This window comes from Clupea harengus, chromosome 10 (assembly GCF_900700415.2).
Source record: "Clupea harengus chromosome 10, Ch_v2.0.2, whole genome shotgun sequence".
Taxonomy (NCBI): Eukaryota; Metazoa; Chordata; class Actinopteri; order Clupeiformes; family Clupeidae; genus Clupea; species Clupea harengus.
In genome coordinates this window covers 19106292-19123028 of record NC_045161.1, presented here as the reverse complement: position 1 = coordinate 19123028, position 16737 = coordinate 19106292, and the positions used below count along the sequence as shown (strand labels likewise).

At 43.2% G+C, this 16737-nt stretch overlaps 2 protein-coding genes across 5 annotated transcripts in view; one reads left to right on the top strand and one right to left on the bottom strand.

Annotated features, from left to right (window-relative positions):
• The window catches only part of dnai3 (dynein axonemal intermediate chain 3), a 28443-nt gene extending 19099 nt beyond the window's left edge, over nt 1-9344 (bottom strand). For both annotated transcript variants that reach the window (XM_031574296.2, XM_031574297.2), the window contains exons 1-11: nt 9163-9344; nt 8301-8348; nt 8009-8050; nt 4873-5057; nt 4265-4369; nt 3447-3602; nt 3008-3207; nt 2734-2850; nt 2009-2199; nt 1186-1310; nt 311-400 (exon numbers count right to left, since the gene is read on the bottom strand). In XM_031574296.2, coding sequence (XP_031430156.1) covers nt 311-400; nt 1186-1310; nt 2009-2199; nt 2734-2850; nt 3008-3207; nt 3447-3602; nt 4265-4369; nt 4873-5057; nt 8009-8050; nt 8301-8346 — 1257 coding nt within the window. In that variant the 5' untranslated portion in view covers nt 8347-8348; nt 9163-9344. The remainder of the gene's footprint in view (nt 1-310; nt 401-1185; nt 1311-2008; nt 2200-2733; nt 2851-3007; nt 3208-3446; nt 3603-4264; nt 4370-4872; nt 5058-8008; nt 8051-8300; nt 8349-9162) is intronic.
• A 55-nt stretch (nt 9345-9399) lies between these two features.
• On the top strand, nt 9400-15455 carry mcoln3b (mucolipin TRP cation channel 3b). 3 transcript variants are annotated; one of them, XM_031574298.2, is made up of 14 exons: nt 9400-9674; nt 10337-10554; nt 10666-10833; nt 11265-11418; nt 11520-11604; nt 11743-11839; nt 12143-12242; nt 12435-12547; nt 12796-12945; nt 13227-13328; nt 13503-13625; nt 13923-14129; nt 14333-14469; nt 14739-15455. In XM_031574298.2, exons 2-14 carry the CDS (start codon nt 10339-10341, stop codon nt 14770-14772), a joined length of 1686 nt encoding a protein of 561 aa, XP_031430158.1. In that variant the 5' UTR covers nt 9400-9674; nt 10337-10338; the 3' UTR covers nt 14773-15455. The 3 variants fall into 3 exon arrangements, with proteins under 3 accessions (XP_031430158.1, XP_012691585.1, XP_031430159.1); XM_012836131.2 differs by lacking the exon at nt 9400-9674 and adding an exon at nt 9681-9924; XM_031574299.1 differs by lacking the exon at nt 9400-9674 and adding an exon at nt 9962-10065.
• Nucleotides 15456-16737: the final 1282 nt, after the last annotated feature.

The window sequence follows — 16737 nt, the reverse complement described above, 5'->3', positions numbered from 1 at the left end:
CAACACACATGGAGTTCACATATGATTAAATAAGGCTGTGTCAGAGATAGCTCCTAGAACTATTTACATTTGATAATACTCTGTACTGTCTCTGTCTCTGTTATTTTGGGTGTAGATGGAAGGCTTGGTAGGAATATCAATCAATCCCAAGGAAGTTGTATAATGAAACTTAGTAACCTTGGACCATACTGTATGTGCTGACTGCTGGGGATAGTGGAATTACTGAGATGAAGTACAAAAGGAAGAGAGAGAGATAGCGAGAGAGAGAGAGAGAGAGAGAGATAGCGAGAGTGAGAGTGAGAGTCAGCACCTGGCCATTCATGCAGCCGCCAACAATAATATTTGGATCAGAGGGACAAAACTCAAAGGAGAAGACATCGTCTGGGCACTCAAGCATCAACTGTGCAGAGGGGAGAGGAGAGGAGAGGAGAGGAGAGGAGAGGAGAGGAGAGGAGGGGAGAAAAAAATCCCACATTTGGTTAGAGGCATTAGATTTCAAAGCAGCAGATTCTTTCAAGTACAGACGCCTGAGTCATTGGATTTCATTTCTTTTTGACACGTAATACTGTTTTCAAAGTACTTTGTTTATTCTCTTTGGTAAGATCATTTCGAGTGGACTGTATTGAGCAGCTTTAGGATTACTAAGACCAAGAACAAAAAACAAGCAAAAAAGCACAAGATTCTGAAAAGGTGCTTTTGAAAAACGACCCTACTTTAACATATTTGAACGTTTCCTTCATCCATAATTCATCTGGCCTGTCTATCTATACTATTGCAACTGAGGCTTTTCATGTCCCCCAAACAAAGGCCTTGTGGAACCTCTTAAAGCCTTCTCTCATTATGAAACCCCTCGTGTTGGGTGGACTGGGGGATTCAAAGTTGTAAGCTGTCAGTGTGGATTTAAATGGTGGGAGGGGATAGATCTGTGTGTGTTGTGTGTGTGTGTGTGTGTGTGTGTGTGTGTGTGTGTGTGTCTGTGTGTGTGTGTGTGTCTGTGTGTGTGTGTGTGTGTGTGTGTGTCTGTGTGTGTGCGTGCGTGCGTGCGTGCGTGCGTGCGTGCGTGCGTGCGTGTGTGCGTGTGTGTGTCTGTGTGTGTGTGTGTGTGTGTGTGTGTATGTCTGTGTGCGTGTGTGTGTGTGTCTGTGTGTGTGTGTGTGTGTGGGTGTGTGTGGGATTTTGACATACCTGGGGGTTGATGGGATCAGAGAAGCTCCAGAAGAGAATGAGTGAAGGGTTTAGGACCAGCTTAGCGGAGCCACAGATCCTCTCTTCAAAGGCCAGCGTCTCCGCCATGGCCACCGCAATCACCCCTGCCACGGCCACATCACACACACGCGAAAAACACACACACACACACACACACACACACGCGCGCGCGCGAAAACACAAACACACACACACACACACACACACACACACACACACACACACACTGAGCTTGCTCCATTTACCCTTGTAATGAGTCTGAAGCTACAGGTTATATTGCCGTACTGCCGAGCACTACTCCGTCTCTGGAGAAATGAAATATCACTTCCCCTGCAAAAGCCTCCAGTCAGCAGGTGCTGTAATGTGGCCCTTACACAACCTACAACAGCGCCAACTGTCACTTATGATCAAGAGTCAAATCCTCAGTGGCTTATTTATCACTGAGAAACTGCGAGGCGCAGGATGGCTCCTCTCTCTCCCCTGTATAATGACCCTGTGGCTTCCTGGGTGACTACAAACGTTTGAAATTGAACTATTTTCCGTCAATATGTTTCACATTTCCACACCGCTTCGCATTGGAACCCATGCAATTCATTCGCAAATGAAAATAAATGTCAACATTTCAACATAGCTTCATTTGATTTGCAGCTGGGCTCTAGTGGCATAGGACTGACACGCAAGGAGCGGATGTGCATCCCCACTGACCGCTGAAGAGTAATGACGGGGACTGAAACGCAACGGATTGAAATCTCCAAAGAGAGGCCCGATAAAGGAGTGCGTTAGTAGAGTACGGGGGGCTGACCTGTGATGGTGGGGTGCCAGTTGATGTGGCTGACGGTCTTCTCCTTGCAGTGGTTGAGGTCAGTGAAGGACTGGTACTCCTTCAGGTGGGTGTCGGCTTTGCACCCGAGGCCACTGTCCTCCTCGCTCAGAGCCTTCCAGTCATCGAAGAACACGTCCATGATCTCATTCTGCTGGATGGCCAACTCAAATCTCCAGCGAGAACAACACCAACAAAAAAAACATTTTAGACCTTAAAACATACCACTGGAGTTAACATTAACCGCATTATATAACCATAGGATTAAGTGCTGACACCGAGGACATATAATCCATGATATTTAAGTGGAGTCTGTAATATATAAGTCTGTTGCTAGTCACCAAGATCTTTTGATGATCATTCCCAAATAAGGCCTTCACAATATCATTTGGTTAAACTTTTTGAGGGTACATTTAGCTGAAAATGTAAAATTTTGACTTGACTGCTGAAAGTGAGGAGCTGAGGTTTAAATGATAGAGGACACAGGCATTATAAATAGATGAAACAGCTCAGAGGGGAGAAAAGTTTAGCAAAGATAACTGAGGTGTGGTCTCGTCTCCGGGGGTTGAGGGTTTAGGGGCTGGAGGTGGAGATGCGGGGGGGGGGGGGGGGGGGGGGGGGGGGGGGGGGGGGCGGATGCTTTGGAAGAACACTGAATAATTTAGTTGCAAAGGGAACAGGCTCCATCAGTCATGGCTGCATCTTACCTTACGGCTACTGACTTGACGAAATTCTTTAGATTCTCCGATTGCAAGCAGTTCTCTTTGTCCTCCTCGGAGAACTCCCTGGGCTCATACTGAGTGCACACATTCTTTGGATACGTCCTAGGGAAGAACATTATCAGCTATTAAATCGGTTGAACTTGTTGAGGAATACACAGAATTTATCCTTCTACGTATTTTTTTCCAAGTGTGGTAGTATAACCCATTTTTGTTCAAAGTTGAGGCCTTCATGTTTTGACCATCGTTACTGAGGGCCTACCAATGTGTCTGAGTGCCTGCAGAGATCACGTTGGGGATGGCCTGTGTGCCGCAGTTATTCTCCATCTCTCTTAAGCTGAAGCTCTTGTCCTGGTAGGAGACGCATTCCAGAAACCCATCTTTGGTTTCCACAGCATTGCGGTCAGAGAATATGACTGGAGCTCCGAATTCCCTCCTTATCCTGGAGATTTTATACTTTAACTACACATACAACAACAAACACAACAGAGCGAGAGAGAGAAGGAAAGAAAGAAATAAAGAAAGAGAGAGAAAATCAGATGGTGAGCCACAAAAAAAAAAAGAAAAATGTTTCATCCAATGCTTTCTTTGGACAGAGAGGTTTGAGTAAGATGGCTGTAAAACTGGGTTGCTGCTCATGCCAACCAATGAGAGTGGATGTTTGGTGTAGACCTATTCTATGTTGTTTATTTATTACGTACCCTGGGCCTGGACTCTGTGACAGTCTCATCCTCTATCTCCCTCTCGCTGCCCAGGGATACCCACGGCTGGGGCACCGGCGTGGTTGGTATCACCATGTCCTCCTCCTCTTCCTCCTGCTCCGCCTTCTCCGCCTTCTCGCTCTCCGGCTCTGAGAGCTAAGGATAGCATAACCCAAAAACAAACATTTCATCTCACCGCATGAACCATGACAGTTGTGTCTACCCAGCATGGTGGATGTTACCCATTTGAGTATCGCAATATTAAGTTTTGTGAAATGGTAATGATTCAGAAAAAACACTGTATCGATTTTGAATGAATAGTTCACGTGATTCCCGGCTGGTTCAGACAGTGTGCTCAGAGAGCACAGAAATGAGTGCTATGACGTTGGATGTTGCACTGACTGTTAAATGCAATCGCAGATCCCGCTGTCCTGATTGTGGTCAAAAGTAAACTTTTTTTACTCCGATTTTACGGATATGGTGCTGTCCTTTACACTATGGCAGCTTTACTAAAACAAGATTTTAAAAATCACAATACATTACTTTGTTTACAGTACTGCAATACATTACTTTGTTTACAGTACTGCAATACATTACTTTGTTTACAGTATTGCAATATATTACTTTGTTTACAGTATTGCAATATATTGAATTGAAGCCCTAGTATCATTATAATGCATCATATCGCCAGACTCTTGCCAAAACACAGCCACAACGTCACGAGAGAACGGGAGGAAAACAATGGTCACAAGAGTCCTACAGAGTCTTCAGAGTTTTTGGTTTGAGATCATCAGGAAGTGGTACTTGGCCCTACCTACCCGCAGAAGCCTCTCCTTCGCCTCCACTGTGATAACGAGGTAGAAACTCTGTCCATATGTGAAGTCCCTGTCGAACACCAGCAGCATCTCGTCCTCGGGGTAGTCCTAGTGAGAATAGTTTAAGGACATCAGAGAGACAGAGATCATGAGTTAATGAAGTAATGGTCATACCCCTCAGCTCCAGACAGAGAGCATGAGTTAATGACGTAATGGTCATACCCCTCAGCTCCAGCCCCAATCACATATATATGGCACAAATCCATGACTTATGGGGAAAAGTAAGTCTTACAACCAGCAAGGGGACTACCAGAAGAGACTACAGACAATTTGAGTCAGATGCCAGGGATTATGTCAAATCCTAACTCTATTGTCTAAACGACAATGTGGGCTTCCATATGGGAGAGTTGGGTTGGGTGAGGGGACTGCATAGACACGCAAGATCTCATTACACTGGAGTGGGGCAGGTAATGGGGTGTGGTTGCGATAGAACCACTGCTCTTTTGACTGGCCCTTCTTGACTGGACCGCCCTAAGCATTGGCCCATACATCATAATGGCAGGACACTGTTGTTCTCTGTCCTCCTGGACAATGAGGCCTGACAGGCTCACCAGCACCGCCTGTTTAATGGGGCTGAAGTCAGACACGGCCGCGCGGGTCCTCATGTCCTGCATCATGTCCTCCTTCCTCAGCAGCTTGTAGGGGTTGTCGCCGGTGACGTCCTCGTCGGCGCGGCACTCAAACAGCTCCTGGGTGGCCGAGGTGAGCACCATGGGAAAGATGTCGACGGGGTGCGCTGCGGAGAGGGGACGGAGAGAGAGGACAGTGGGGGGATGGGAGGAGGGGGGATGGGAGGAGGGGGGGTGGGAGGAGGGGGGGATGGAAGGATGTCAGAGAGCTAAATGAATCATCAAATGTACAATCCCATATCAGTGTCCCTGGACTGCAGAACAGCATGGAATAGCTTATGTCTCACAACTTCTTTTTGAGTCACACAGCACTTGCACCCAGCACTCGGCCATAACAGAGTGGTGTTGCATTTGGTCTTGGCCTCATGCGTAAGCACAATCTAACACCGCCTCACACCCCAGGACATAAGAGCTGCAGTCTTCCACTCTTCCACACTCCTGCTGACCAACGCTTTCATTCTGACGCCGCTCTCCTCGTAGATCAAAGGCTAGATGGATAGAGAGCCACCCGCTTTCTGCTGAAACCACAGGTTATTTTTCACCCAGAACACCAGGCAAAAAAAAACAGCATTCTTCTTCCATAACAACCTTGTGAGATGGCATTACGGAGAACGTCCGTCTCCCCCCCCCCCCCCCCCCCCCACACACACACACAAACAGGCACTCTTGATGACCCCCTTAACTGACTGTAGTCTGTGTGGCTTCCTATGCGGACCTAAACACAGTCCTCTTGACACGCAGCACGCTCCTGTGAACAGGGCTTTGCATAATTACAGCACTCTTGGCACTCACCACCCTCTTCAAAGGCTTTGCCAGAGGTTTGCTGCAGGGAGTGCATCTTCGCAGGGCAGTCGTCATGATGGGTGTGTGTGTGTGTGTGTGTGTGTTTGTGTATTGCTCCTCTCTAATCCACCAGGATCTGCACATCATCACTGGACCACTAACTTGACACACAACACTTTGTTATGTAAGGATGGTATGGACTCAGTGAAGTGCGGTGCTGTGTATGCGATGGTTATAGCTCTAATGATCCATATGTGAATGGAAACATTGACTAGCTGCCAAAACCCAGGAACAAACTACTGTGCTAAGGCTTCTCATGGTGTGTACTGAACAAAGGTAATGTGTAATGCATAAAGTTAATGAATAAAGCTATTTAAAGTTAATAAAGTGTGCATGTTATTAACACCAATAATAACAACAACAAACACATGAAGACTCGAAGGACCTTCAAAATGCCTGAAAGGGTTTTTGCTTTTAGTGGTTATCTATTCCCTCTAAAGTTGGTTTCTTTCAGGACACGGGGTCATGTCCTCTCTCTCTCTCTCTCTCTCTTTTCTATCTCTCTCTCTCACTCTACCTTGATTCAGCTCAAATGGCTTTTGGTCTGACTGAAGGAGTCTCCAGACAACACATGACCCTGACTTCTCCCCCAAAACTCGAGCGAGGACAAAACACGTTTTGAGGTGGCGTCTGCCGAGCAGCGAGGGCTTAGGCAGGGTTAGGGTTAGCGCTAGGGCAGGGTTAGCCAGGCAGACAGCGCTATCAGGTTGCACCCACAAAAGTCTGGGTGATGTCACTTAAGGTAAAAAGATACACGTTTGGTCTGCGTCTGCTTCGGTCTGCATTGGTGAGAGTCATAATAGAGGGGGGTGGATAACCCAAAGTGTGTTTTTAGGGTGGCACCGAGAAGAAGAAGAAGAAAAAAAAGAAAAAAAACGATGACAATCTTGAAAGACAAACTGACAAAGAAGAGATAAGACTGAAAGATACCCGTAAACAAATACCCTTACTCAGTCTCCGCCGTGTCCAGAGGCACTGCAACTATATACAGAGGTTCACATCAAGAAGCTCACAGCGGGCGTATGTCATGTCGGGTAGGGTGAGCATTCCGTAGAACATTACATGACATCATCGATCTGACAAAAAAGGCTTTCACCTCAGGCTGCCCTTCAATGACCTCACATATTATGGTCAATAACCTGCACTAGTTTAGAGGGCATCCGGTCCATGGATGGGATTAAAGCTGGATTCCTTTCCATAGACATCATCCTTAAGATGAGGAGGGCTGGCTTTTCAATGACCAAAAAGTGCTCTGGATAAAATCATTTTTAAAAAAAAACTAGAAACCAGAAAACTTAGAATGTGAGCCCCCTCGTCGAAATAGTACAGTACATCATAAAACAGAATTTACCGTTATCAAAAAAGGCTTTTTATGTTATGAGAGAAACTATAGCAACTATACTACAACATACATACAATCCCAGGGGATATGGCCAGTCATGGTTGATGAAATAACAAACTAAGGACTTACACAAGAACATATTTAATTATTAGGCTAGCTGAAACAGGGCAGTCAGTATGAGCCAGCTCAATGCTTGTGAGTTTCCCCAGACATGTGTTTGCAATTTCACTGTCATAGGCCTGATCTCTGGAAAACGAGCCAAAATGGATGGGGATCATGAATGAAGAGGAGCCAGGAGCAACACAACTGCACTGAAGCTAGTATTGTGTATCAAAGTGGCTGCTCCCGGTCCCACAGTGCACTCCAAGTGTCAGGGGTGAGTTGAGGACCGGTGCACAACAACACTACGCTGCTGGGAAGAAAACATGAACAGCTCACTGGACCTCCTGTGGAATGTTCTGTGTAGTTCTCTAAAGGTTCTCTATAGGTTTCTCTATCAGCCCGAGTCGAATCACATTGATATGATATGTCGTGGGGCGACAGTGGTACAGGAGGTAGAGAAGTCGTTTAGTAATCAGAAGGTTGTGCCATCAGTGTAAATGTAAAATGTGTATACATTGTAAGTCGCACATATGTAAGTCGCTTTGGATAAAAGCGTCTGCTAAATGACTAAATGTAAATGTAAATATGAGTGAAGAAAACATCCAAAATAGCCGAATTATTTTAGGATTTCTTTTTCTAGGAGTTTTTTTTCTTCAGGTTTTTATTTTCTATACACATCACCTCATACTTGTTTTTATTCTCTGTACCATGTGAGAGAATGTGATTTTATTTTGTATTTGCTGTTTCAATAAAGAACTTTAAGCGTCTTACCACTTTCAACAACACTTTCAATGGGAGATGCATTCTTCTTATCTGTATGAATACAAAACAGGAAGTAACAGGTTACTGATCACGTGGCTCAAAGGCCCGGGGATATAATGATCTATTTTGTGCATTGTTTTCTGAACATCTAAAATAGGCTAATGCTTAGGAATGGCAGAGAACTGTTCGGCCATCCTTATTCATGCTAGGATGAGAAGAAGAGAGGAGAACACATTTTTTAAACAAATGTTAACTTCTTTTTCTGCTTTCTCTGAATGGTGTTCAATATGTGTATACTCACTTTTCCCTTTACTGCTTGCTGCGCTCTTCTCTCGTTTTGGTGCCATTGCTGCAACAGAGTATCGTGAAATAAAAGGAAATTAGAGTTAAAGGTAAACAAATAGACTAAGGTTACACAATTGTTCAAGGGTTTAGACATTGCACTCGGTTAATACTTGATGTTAAAAGTTAATACATAGCGACACCTAGTGTTGTAGAAACGTTGTGTTCGCAAAAAAGAGTCTGATCATACATTTATCAATACGTTCTCCACCTTACGGGGAAGGGCCCTTGAAATGACAAAACACCTTGAATATAATTAATTAGGCTAAACATTGAATCTAACTAATCAGACCTAGCTTTTACGACACATACATACAAATTGTGAGTAGGCCTTCTAAATGATTTCTGAGTAATTGTATTGGTTTGCTTTGATTATACAGCAGAATTTGTGATTCTCATAACAAGATTCTTCTTCACTAAAATTGCTTGCTTCAACGCCGACAAGGCAAATTAGACACTTGCATCAACCTATTCAATCTAGAAAAAAAAATGTAAGTGGTTAAACTGAGCTACAGAATCTAGATCTCAGGCTGAATTGCATTTCAAATTGCAATGTATCGCTTAATAAATAGCACGTTTATTTGGCACCAATTTCGCATTAAAGTTACGCTTACATAACACACAAAGTTAGATGAATTTGAAGAGGGCAAATGACCATATAGGCTAATGATAACTGTTATGCTAGCATAGCACGCTAACGTTGCTGTTGTCAATTTGATGGTCTATCTGGTTATGAAACAAAGGACATTTTTTAGACACGGCTGCAAATGAGCGCCGTATGACTGGCTAATGTACATTTACCTTTAGGCAAGTTTACTTACTCTATACAAACGTTGGCCGTACCAGTTGCGTTTCTGTATTAGCTACTGTGGCAAACAAGTTTCTGGCATCAAGGTGGTTGCTAGTAGTTACGAGAACTACGACGAGCACTGTTTCCACCAATCACAACAGCTAAACCTCCATTCTCTTTTTCACACACGCCCCTCGAAACTTTTCACTACAGTCACCTGTCTCGAGATTGCTCTGTCAATTCTTCAGGGCAGTAGGCTACCGTACGACTTTCGATTTTTTGTCATAATCATATATTCAACAGACTGCAGTGGGACCTACAAACCCGGGTATCGGCTATTTGGCAAAGAACTGTTGTGAAATCTGATGGAATATAATAAGCCTACATCAGGGCAGGCACTCATCTGATCTGTGGGTTGTCTGATAGACCCCAGACAAGGCTACTGCTTCACCAGCGACGTTGTTCGACGACCAAGAGTAGTGAAGAGGATCAGTGGCGTGGACGTGTGATTGCTTCATAATTAGAGACAAAACACCTTTGCCGGTGAGTAGTGTGGTCTGCCCCGTGTGGGCAGGATGTAGCCTATTGAATTAAGTAAACTGAGATGGGCACGGTGCACCTTAAATGGGTTTGAGCCTGAGTTCTTTGCAAAGTGTATCTAGTTCCTTCACGCATTGATAGTCGGTAAGAATACGTTTGGTTTCATTGTCCAAGTTGAACATGGAACAGTTTGATCGACTTCCTGACTGCGAGATGCAGTTTATTATCCAGCACTTCACGGGTCAAAGCTCAGGTAATTAAGCGTAAGGTCCATTGCGTTACCTATTCATTTTGTGAACCACCTACAAAGCACACTGTAAATAGATTACGCCACATTATGTTTCCAGAAACTGGATAGACGTTGCATTTCAGGTCTTCTACGGATTCCGTTTTGGTAAGGTGCTGTCACCTGAAAAAGCAGGCTATGTCACGTCTAATTAGGTCAGCTGAATTCAGAAGGATCGGGTGTCAGTAGAACGAAGAGCTGTAGTTAAATCAACAATGAACCTCTGTCCATCATTTGGATAGAAACTGAGTTCCAGTTTTACGATTTAACATTTCTGGTCTGTCTCTCTCTCTGTCTCTCTCTCTCTCTCTCTCTCTCTGTCTCTCTCTCTCTCTCTCTCTCTGTGTTTTGAGTTTTCAAGGTGTCTTATTTTTTCCAGATATGGAAGAACCTACTTACACTTCTGTGAATGACCCCAATGGGAATGCTCCTCCATTCTGGTCAGATTCCCAGCATTCCCAACTTGAGGCAGTGGAGAGCTTTAGGAGGAAACTCAAGTTTTTCTTCATGAACCCATGTGAGAAGTACAAAGCTCGTGGGAGAAAGCCATGGAAACTACTTCTGCAAATAATCAAAACTGCCATCATTACAATTCAGGTGAGAATCAGTTTAATGCAATCACATTTTAACATTGCATCTACTCAACATTGGTACAATTATTGGCCTGACCTGTATCTTCTCGATCTGATTATGATGTTTGTGTTCTAGCTGGTCTCATTTGGACTCAGTAACCAGATGGTTGTCACATTCAAAGAGGAAAACCTGATGACATTCAGGCATTTATTCCTAAAGGGCTACACTGACGGCAGTGCAAACACGTATGCAGTGTACTCACAGAAAGACATGTATGACCACATTGGATATGTTATAGAACAGGTAGGTCCTTGCAGATCATTATGCCATGCAAGATGACATAACACAGTATTGCATTTGTGCTGTCTGCCCTTACATATCTTATTGTCAAACACATCTATGCATTAGTGAGAGAGATTATTTATTTTTTGCTCACTAAGACATGGCTCTTTATTGTGGATGCTCTGAAATATCTGCAAATTGTGTTATATATTAGATAAGTAATGGATAAGTGATGATGACTAATATTAGCAGATCTGTTTTATATACATAGTGATATGATCATAGCTTTTCATTTGGAAAAATACAAATGTGTATTGAATTCTTGCCTTCAATATGTGTTATTTTGGCAATGTTAATGCATGCAAGTCATTTTAGTGTGAAGTCTGAGAATATGATCAAACACACCACAGTGTAGTATTATATTTGTGTGTCCTTCCTCTCCTCTTCAATAGTTTGCGGACCTGCAGAACATTTCCGTGGGAAACCATGCTTACGAGAAGACTGGCCTAGCCTACACCCCCCTGGTCCTGTGCCAGCAGTCATACAGAAATGGAAGCATTTTGCCTGGAAATGAGACCTTTGACATTGATGCAGGAGTGGATGTTGGTAATGGTTTACTCAAAACACTGGGTGTTCTCCATTTAATGATCTGTGAAGGTGTCCCTTTTTCTGTCCATTCACAGTTCAACTTTTCTTGTCATTGCCAGAGTGTGTGGAAATCTATCCAGCGGCACCTTTTCAACAAACACCCATTAACAAATACCCAGCAAATCTCACATTAGATTTCAAAAGGTACAACGAAAAGTTTTAGTAAATGAGTTATCAGGCTTAATAAAAGCTTTGTTGCTGCATGTGTACATACACATATGCGTATGTTTTTAATGGCTTTGTTCTTTGTTCGCTGTGTGAACTTTGTTGTTTTGCCTTCAGGCTCCTTGCTGTGAACATCAACTTTACACTGAAAGCCATCAATCTGCAGACTGTCCAAAATCACGAGTTGCCTGACTGCTATGACTTTGATATAATGGTATGTCACCTGACAAACCCTCCCTGCTTGTCAACAAATTCTCTTCCTGCAATTTGTCATTCCAAGGCATGCGCAGCAAAAGGGAAGCAAACACACACTTTCCACTCTTCGTGAGTTTTCCACGCCGATGGTTTCCTAAACTCAAAATAAACGTCAGACCATGTTGTTGGTTTCGAATTGTTCTGTCAGGCGATGCCTGGTAAGAGAAGGCAAATGTCTGATGGTTTATGAGTCAACAGTAAACCATAATGAGTTAACATGTGACAAGTTAAATATAAATGGAAAAAATGTCTCTGTGAACAGATCACCTTCAACAACAAGGCCCACAGTGGGAGAATCAAGGTGGATTTGGATCAGAATGTTGAGATCAAGGAATGCAAAGACTGGAATGTCACAGGGACATGTGAGGAACCAGGTGTTTTATGTTCTGTGAGGAACCAGATGTTTTATTTTCTGTACCAAACCTGCCACATGGTGTGGAATGGTTCTCAAATACATTTGAAGAAAGGAAAAAGCATTTAGACTCTTCTGTACTTGTATTAGGAAACAAGAAGCAATCAATCTCTTTCTTTCTCTCTCTCTCTCTCACACTCAGCCCCAAGGAATCTTCTCTACATCATTTTCTTCGACACCATCATCATTCTGACATGCCTCACATCTCTGATTCTCTGTTCCAGATCAGTTGTCAGTGGAATAAAACTGCAGTTTGTAAGTCTCCCATTTGAATAGTGTCGGCTGATACAATACCTTGTTCTTCTAAACCCTCATATGTTCAGATAATCCCGAGGCTATCCCATGTGGGATGAACTGCATTTTGATCTGACATTTACAGAGGTTATATTCTCCCCAAGTTAAACAAAAATGACTTGCAATTGTATTTTTAGACATTCGGTGAAGTGTCACTGAACACGTCTCTTCTGTCCGTTCCTAATATTCCCCTTTTCACCCATTCATAGGAGTATACCAACTTTTTTGCCACCTGTTATGACAAAACCGTGCCCTGGTCTGACCGAATGGAGTTTATAAATGGCTGGTATTTCCTCATCATTGTCAGTGACTCACTGACCATCATCGGCTCCATCATAAAAATTGAAATCCAGATAAAGGTAAGAGGTTTGTGTACGTGCATAAGAGTGTGTGAGAGAAAGATCACGAGATGAATAGGGTCACAGAGTAACATCAGTGAATTAAACACAATCTTTCCATGATCTTAATCTTACCCTTAAGATGGTGGTCAGTCATAGTGGTGCTTTTTGAGAATGTGTGATGATGTGATTTCAGGTCAGTGGCAGGTGCTATGGGCTCTAAAGGAATGTAGTAGTGTAACTGTGTGATTTGCGATTATCTGGAAAGCCACCTCTAAACCACCGGCATGTTTCACCTTCAGGACGTGACCAGTTACGACATATGCAGTATTCTACTGGGGACCGGTACCATGCTCGTGTGGATAGGGGGTCTTCGTTACATGGGCTACTTCAGGAAATACAACGTAAGATTTTGTTTGTTTTTTTGCGTTGGCATTCCTTGGTTTCCATTTAGTTAATTTAACTTGACTCAAAAGTAATCTATCATATAGTGTTCTGACTAGCAACAGCTCAATTCTTTTGAGTGGTATCTTCAACATTCTGTGATTTGTCTTTTTTTTTGTTTTTGCCCTTGAAAGATTCTCATCCTAACTCTGAGAGCAGCATTCCCGAACGTCATCAGGTTCTGCTGTTGTGCTGCCATGATCTACCTGGGGTACTGCTTCTGTGGATGGATTGTGCTGGGGCCCTATCACGAAAAGGCAAGGGGCCACACGCTTTAGAACACATACAGAATGTGGAGAGTGAAGATTTTTGGCTGAATTTGGTTGACTTTGGAGTCCACCGGACACCATTCAGTCAGAAATTCAACCACACCCTACATCCTCTCACTCATAGATATGGAGCTACCCGCTACGACTATGAACTGTACTTTAGTAACACTGTAACACTTAAAAAGGGAACTGAGAACACTCTTTCCTGCTTGAGTGTGATTCAGTTCCACCATCCACACAGAGTGCCTCTTTTAACGATAGTTCTCTCTGCTATTTCTGCTTCAGTTCCGCACACTGAACACCGTGTCCGAGTGCTTGTTCTCCCTGATCAACGGAGATGACATGTTCCCCACGTTCAAAGACATGCAGGTGAAGAGCTACATGGTGTGGCTCTACAGCCGTATCTACCTGTACACCTTTGTGTCCCTGTTCATCTACATGGTTCTCAGTCTGTTCATCACCCTCATCACGGACACCTATGAAACCATTAAGGTACTGGCTCAATTGTCTTTCAAATTACTCATGCTAGTGGATCTGTTTGTTTCAAAGAGGCTACATAACTTACAGGCCTGCTCATCAATATTTGAATGTATTGGAAAGCTAGCAGCAGTTTGCTTGCACAGCATGTCTGTAAGTTCTGAAGATGCACTACTATGAACATGAGCCTGCTAGTAACTTCTCTTTACTTCTTTCAGCACCAACAGCAAGACGGCAGTCCAGGTTCTGAGTTGCACGCCTTCATGTCCGAGTGCAAAGACTCGCCTGACTCGGGACACTACCGCAAGGACAAAAAGCGCACCAACTGTCTTCTTTGTTGTCTTCCACAGTGCAGGTGCGTATTTATTCACTTAATTGAACAATAACAGGTTCCATGGTCACTTACATTGAGAGAGAGATTTTCAAGATTTGATCTTGTTTTGGGAAAGTTAGCTGAGAGAGGAAGGGATCAGAGGAAGTGGGGGGTCAAAAATGTATTATGCATTTATTTCATCTTGACTCCTTAATAATATTATTTAATGATTTGCAGTGGTTGTATAGCCACCGACTGCATTATGTGGAAAGATTAGCTGCTTATCGTAGATTTCCTTGTACTTTTTGCAGGTCAAATGATTATCAAGAAAGACTGCAGAATTAACAGCTGCCAGAATGCATGTGTGCCCCAGAAGAAATGGTGGAGAAATCTAAAAATGTGAAGTTTACTGAAATGTAGATTACTGTACTGTTTTGATTGTTCTGAATGTGTAGCAGCATAATAATAATAACGATACCAATAATAATAACAATAATAATAATAATAATGATGATAATCATGTTCTATGTTGTATGGAAGACCAGCAAAGCACTTTATCCAAGAGGGTCTTAAGTGACCTTTTTAATGTGTTGTGTGAAATGAAATGTCGGCCTTGCCTTAAATGTACACAGTAATAAATACACACTTTGTTAGAAATGAACACTGGTGATCAGTGCACCAACAACATGTTGACACCCTGTTTATAATGTCTTTTACGCACATTCCGATGCACTTTGGCACTTTCTCTCTGTATCTCTACTGTTAAGGCTGCAACAGGTGGATGATTTTGGAGAACAGATTTTATAGTACAAATACTTTGTTACTCTCTCTAAACCTCAATATGTAAATGTGCCTATGGTGTACAAGAAATCAGCACACAGTCATGAGTACAACATCTGCTGATAATCCTCTGTATGAGATTTTCTTGTTGTTGTTGTGTTTATCTCATTAGATTAATATAAAGGTGTTTTGTTAAGAGATTCCAGAGAGGTATTCCAAAGAAAAATAAATGAGTGAATAGTTCGAAATTTTGTTTCAGAATTTGTTATTTGTTCGATGGCAATTCACAATCGATTGTTACATAGCTACAAATAACCGCAATGTAAGTTAGGTGGTTGGTCCCAGACAGGACATTCCCTGTGATGTCATCATCTGCATTGTGTTAGTGATGTGATTGTGATGCGGAGAATGGGAGGAGATCTGCCTCGGGAAGATGGGTACGTTTTAGTTTCATAACAAAACTTTATTAATGTGAAAGCCGTATTGTTCTGCAAAGTGTTGGCCTGTAATTGTATAAGACGGAAAAGCAGATTTCTTTGGCACTATGTTTTGCACAATTTGTTGGTCAGCAATGATCAACCATGGCCCACTCGTTCATACAATGTTGATGGAAATAGCCGGTGACGCTTGCGCCGAGCTGCCAGTGAGAAAGTGTGCTGAACGCTGCTAGCTGGTATTAGCATTGTAATCATTGTTAATAATTACACATAACTATGTAGCTTTTATTGTTCATAAAGACAGGTGTTCTGTAGATTAACTTCTCATTTCGCGGTAGTTAATTAGGCAACCTCTCTGCCTTTCTGCTCTTTTTTCCTGAATAGATGAGAGTCTAATAAGAGATGTATTTTGGTCAGCGGGTGACACCAACACCAACACCATTTATTTTGACAATTTCTATGGTGAGGAAGATGAAGAAATAGAAACACACAGTCCTCCTCCCCAACACGACCTCTCATATGATGTAGTAGATCATCAGGGCTCCTTTAGTGGTCCTGATGTTGTGTCACATCAGTCAACATCTTCTGAGGGTCAGCGGTTTGAATTTCTTGGCTGGTCATTCCCTTTTCCTGAGAGGGTGGTGACCCCTGACCTTAACGACAATGAGAGGTTCTGGGACTACATGAGGTATGGAGAGGCTCTGGATAGGCTGAACAAATCCTCTGCTCCCAATACGCCTGGCACTGGCTGCATCTCTTGGCTGGACATCGTCTATGCTGGCATGGTGCCAAAACCACTCAAAGTCACTGAGACAAGTGATGGAGTGGGCCGGCACGAGACCATTAAGGAGAGTCTTCCTAAGGAAGAGCTCCCTCCACCGACGTGCTCCACAGCTCTCAGCGTGGCGTGTGAGTGCTTCAGCACTGATGAATGACTCGATGAAGTGGGAACTACATCCAGGCCTGCAAGGAGAGGTGACCCGAGTCGTGGACTTCTCAAAAATTGCGTCCACACCATGTTTCCTAATTTTCTATTTTTCAGTACCCAGTCAAGAGGCTTCATTTAGTGGACTATATGGCTTCTCAATCCCCG

Bases quoted from the DNA above. Each gene is read 5' to 3' on its own strand.
- mcoln3b (XM_012836131.2), top strand. From the start codon at position 9,852: ATGGAACAGTTTGATCGACTTCCTGACTGCGAGATGCAGTTTATTATC. The intron at 11,840-12,142 runs GTATGTCACCTG...CTCTGTGAACAG, and splicing joins GCTATGACTTTGATATAATG to ATCACCTTCAACAACAAGGC. The intron at 13,626-13,922 runs GCAAGGGGCCAC...TTTCTGCTTCAG, and splicing joins TGGGGCCCTATCACGAAAAG to TTCCGCACACTGAACACCGT.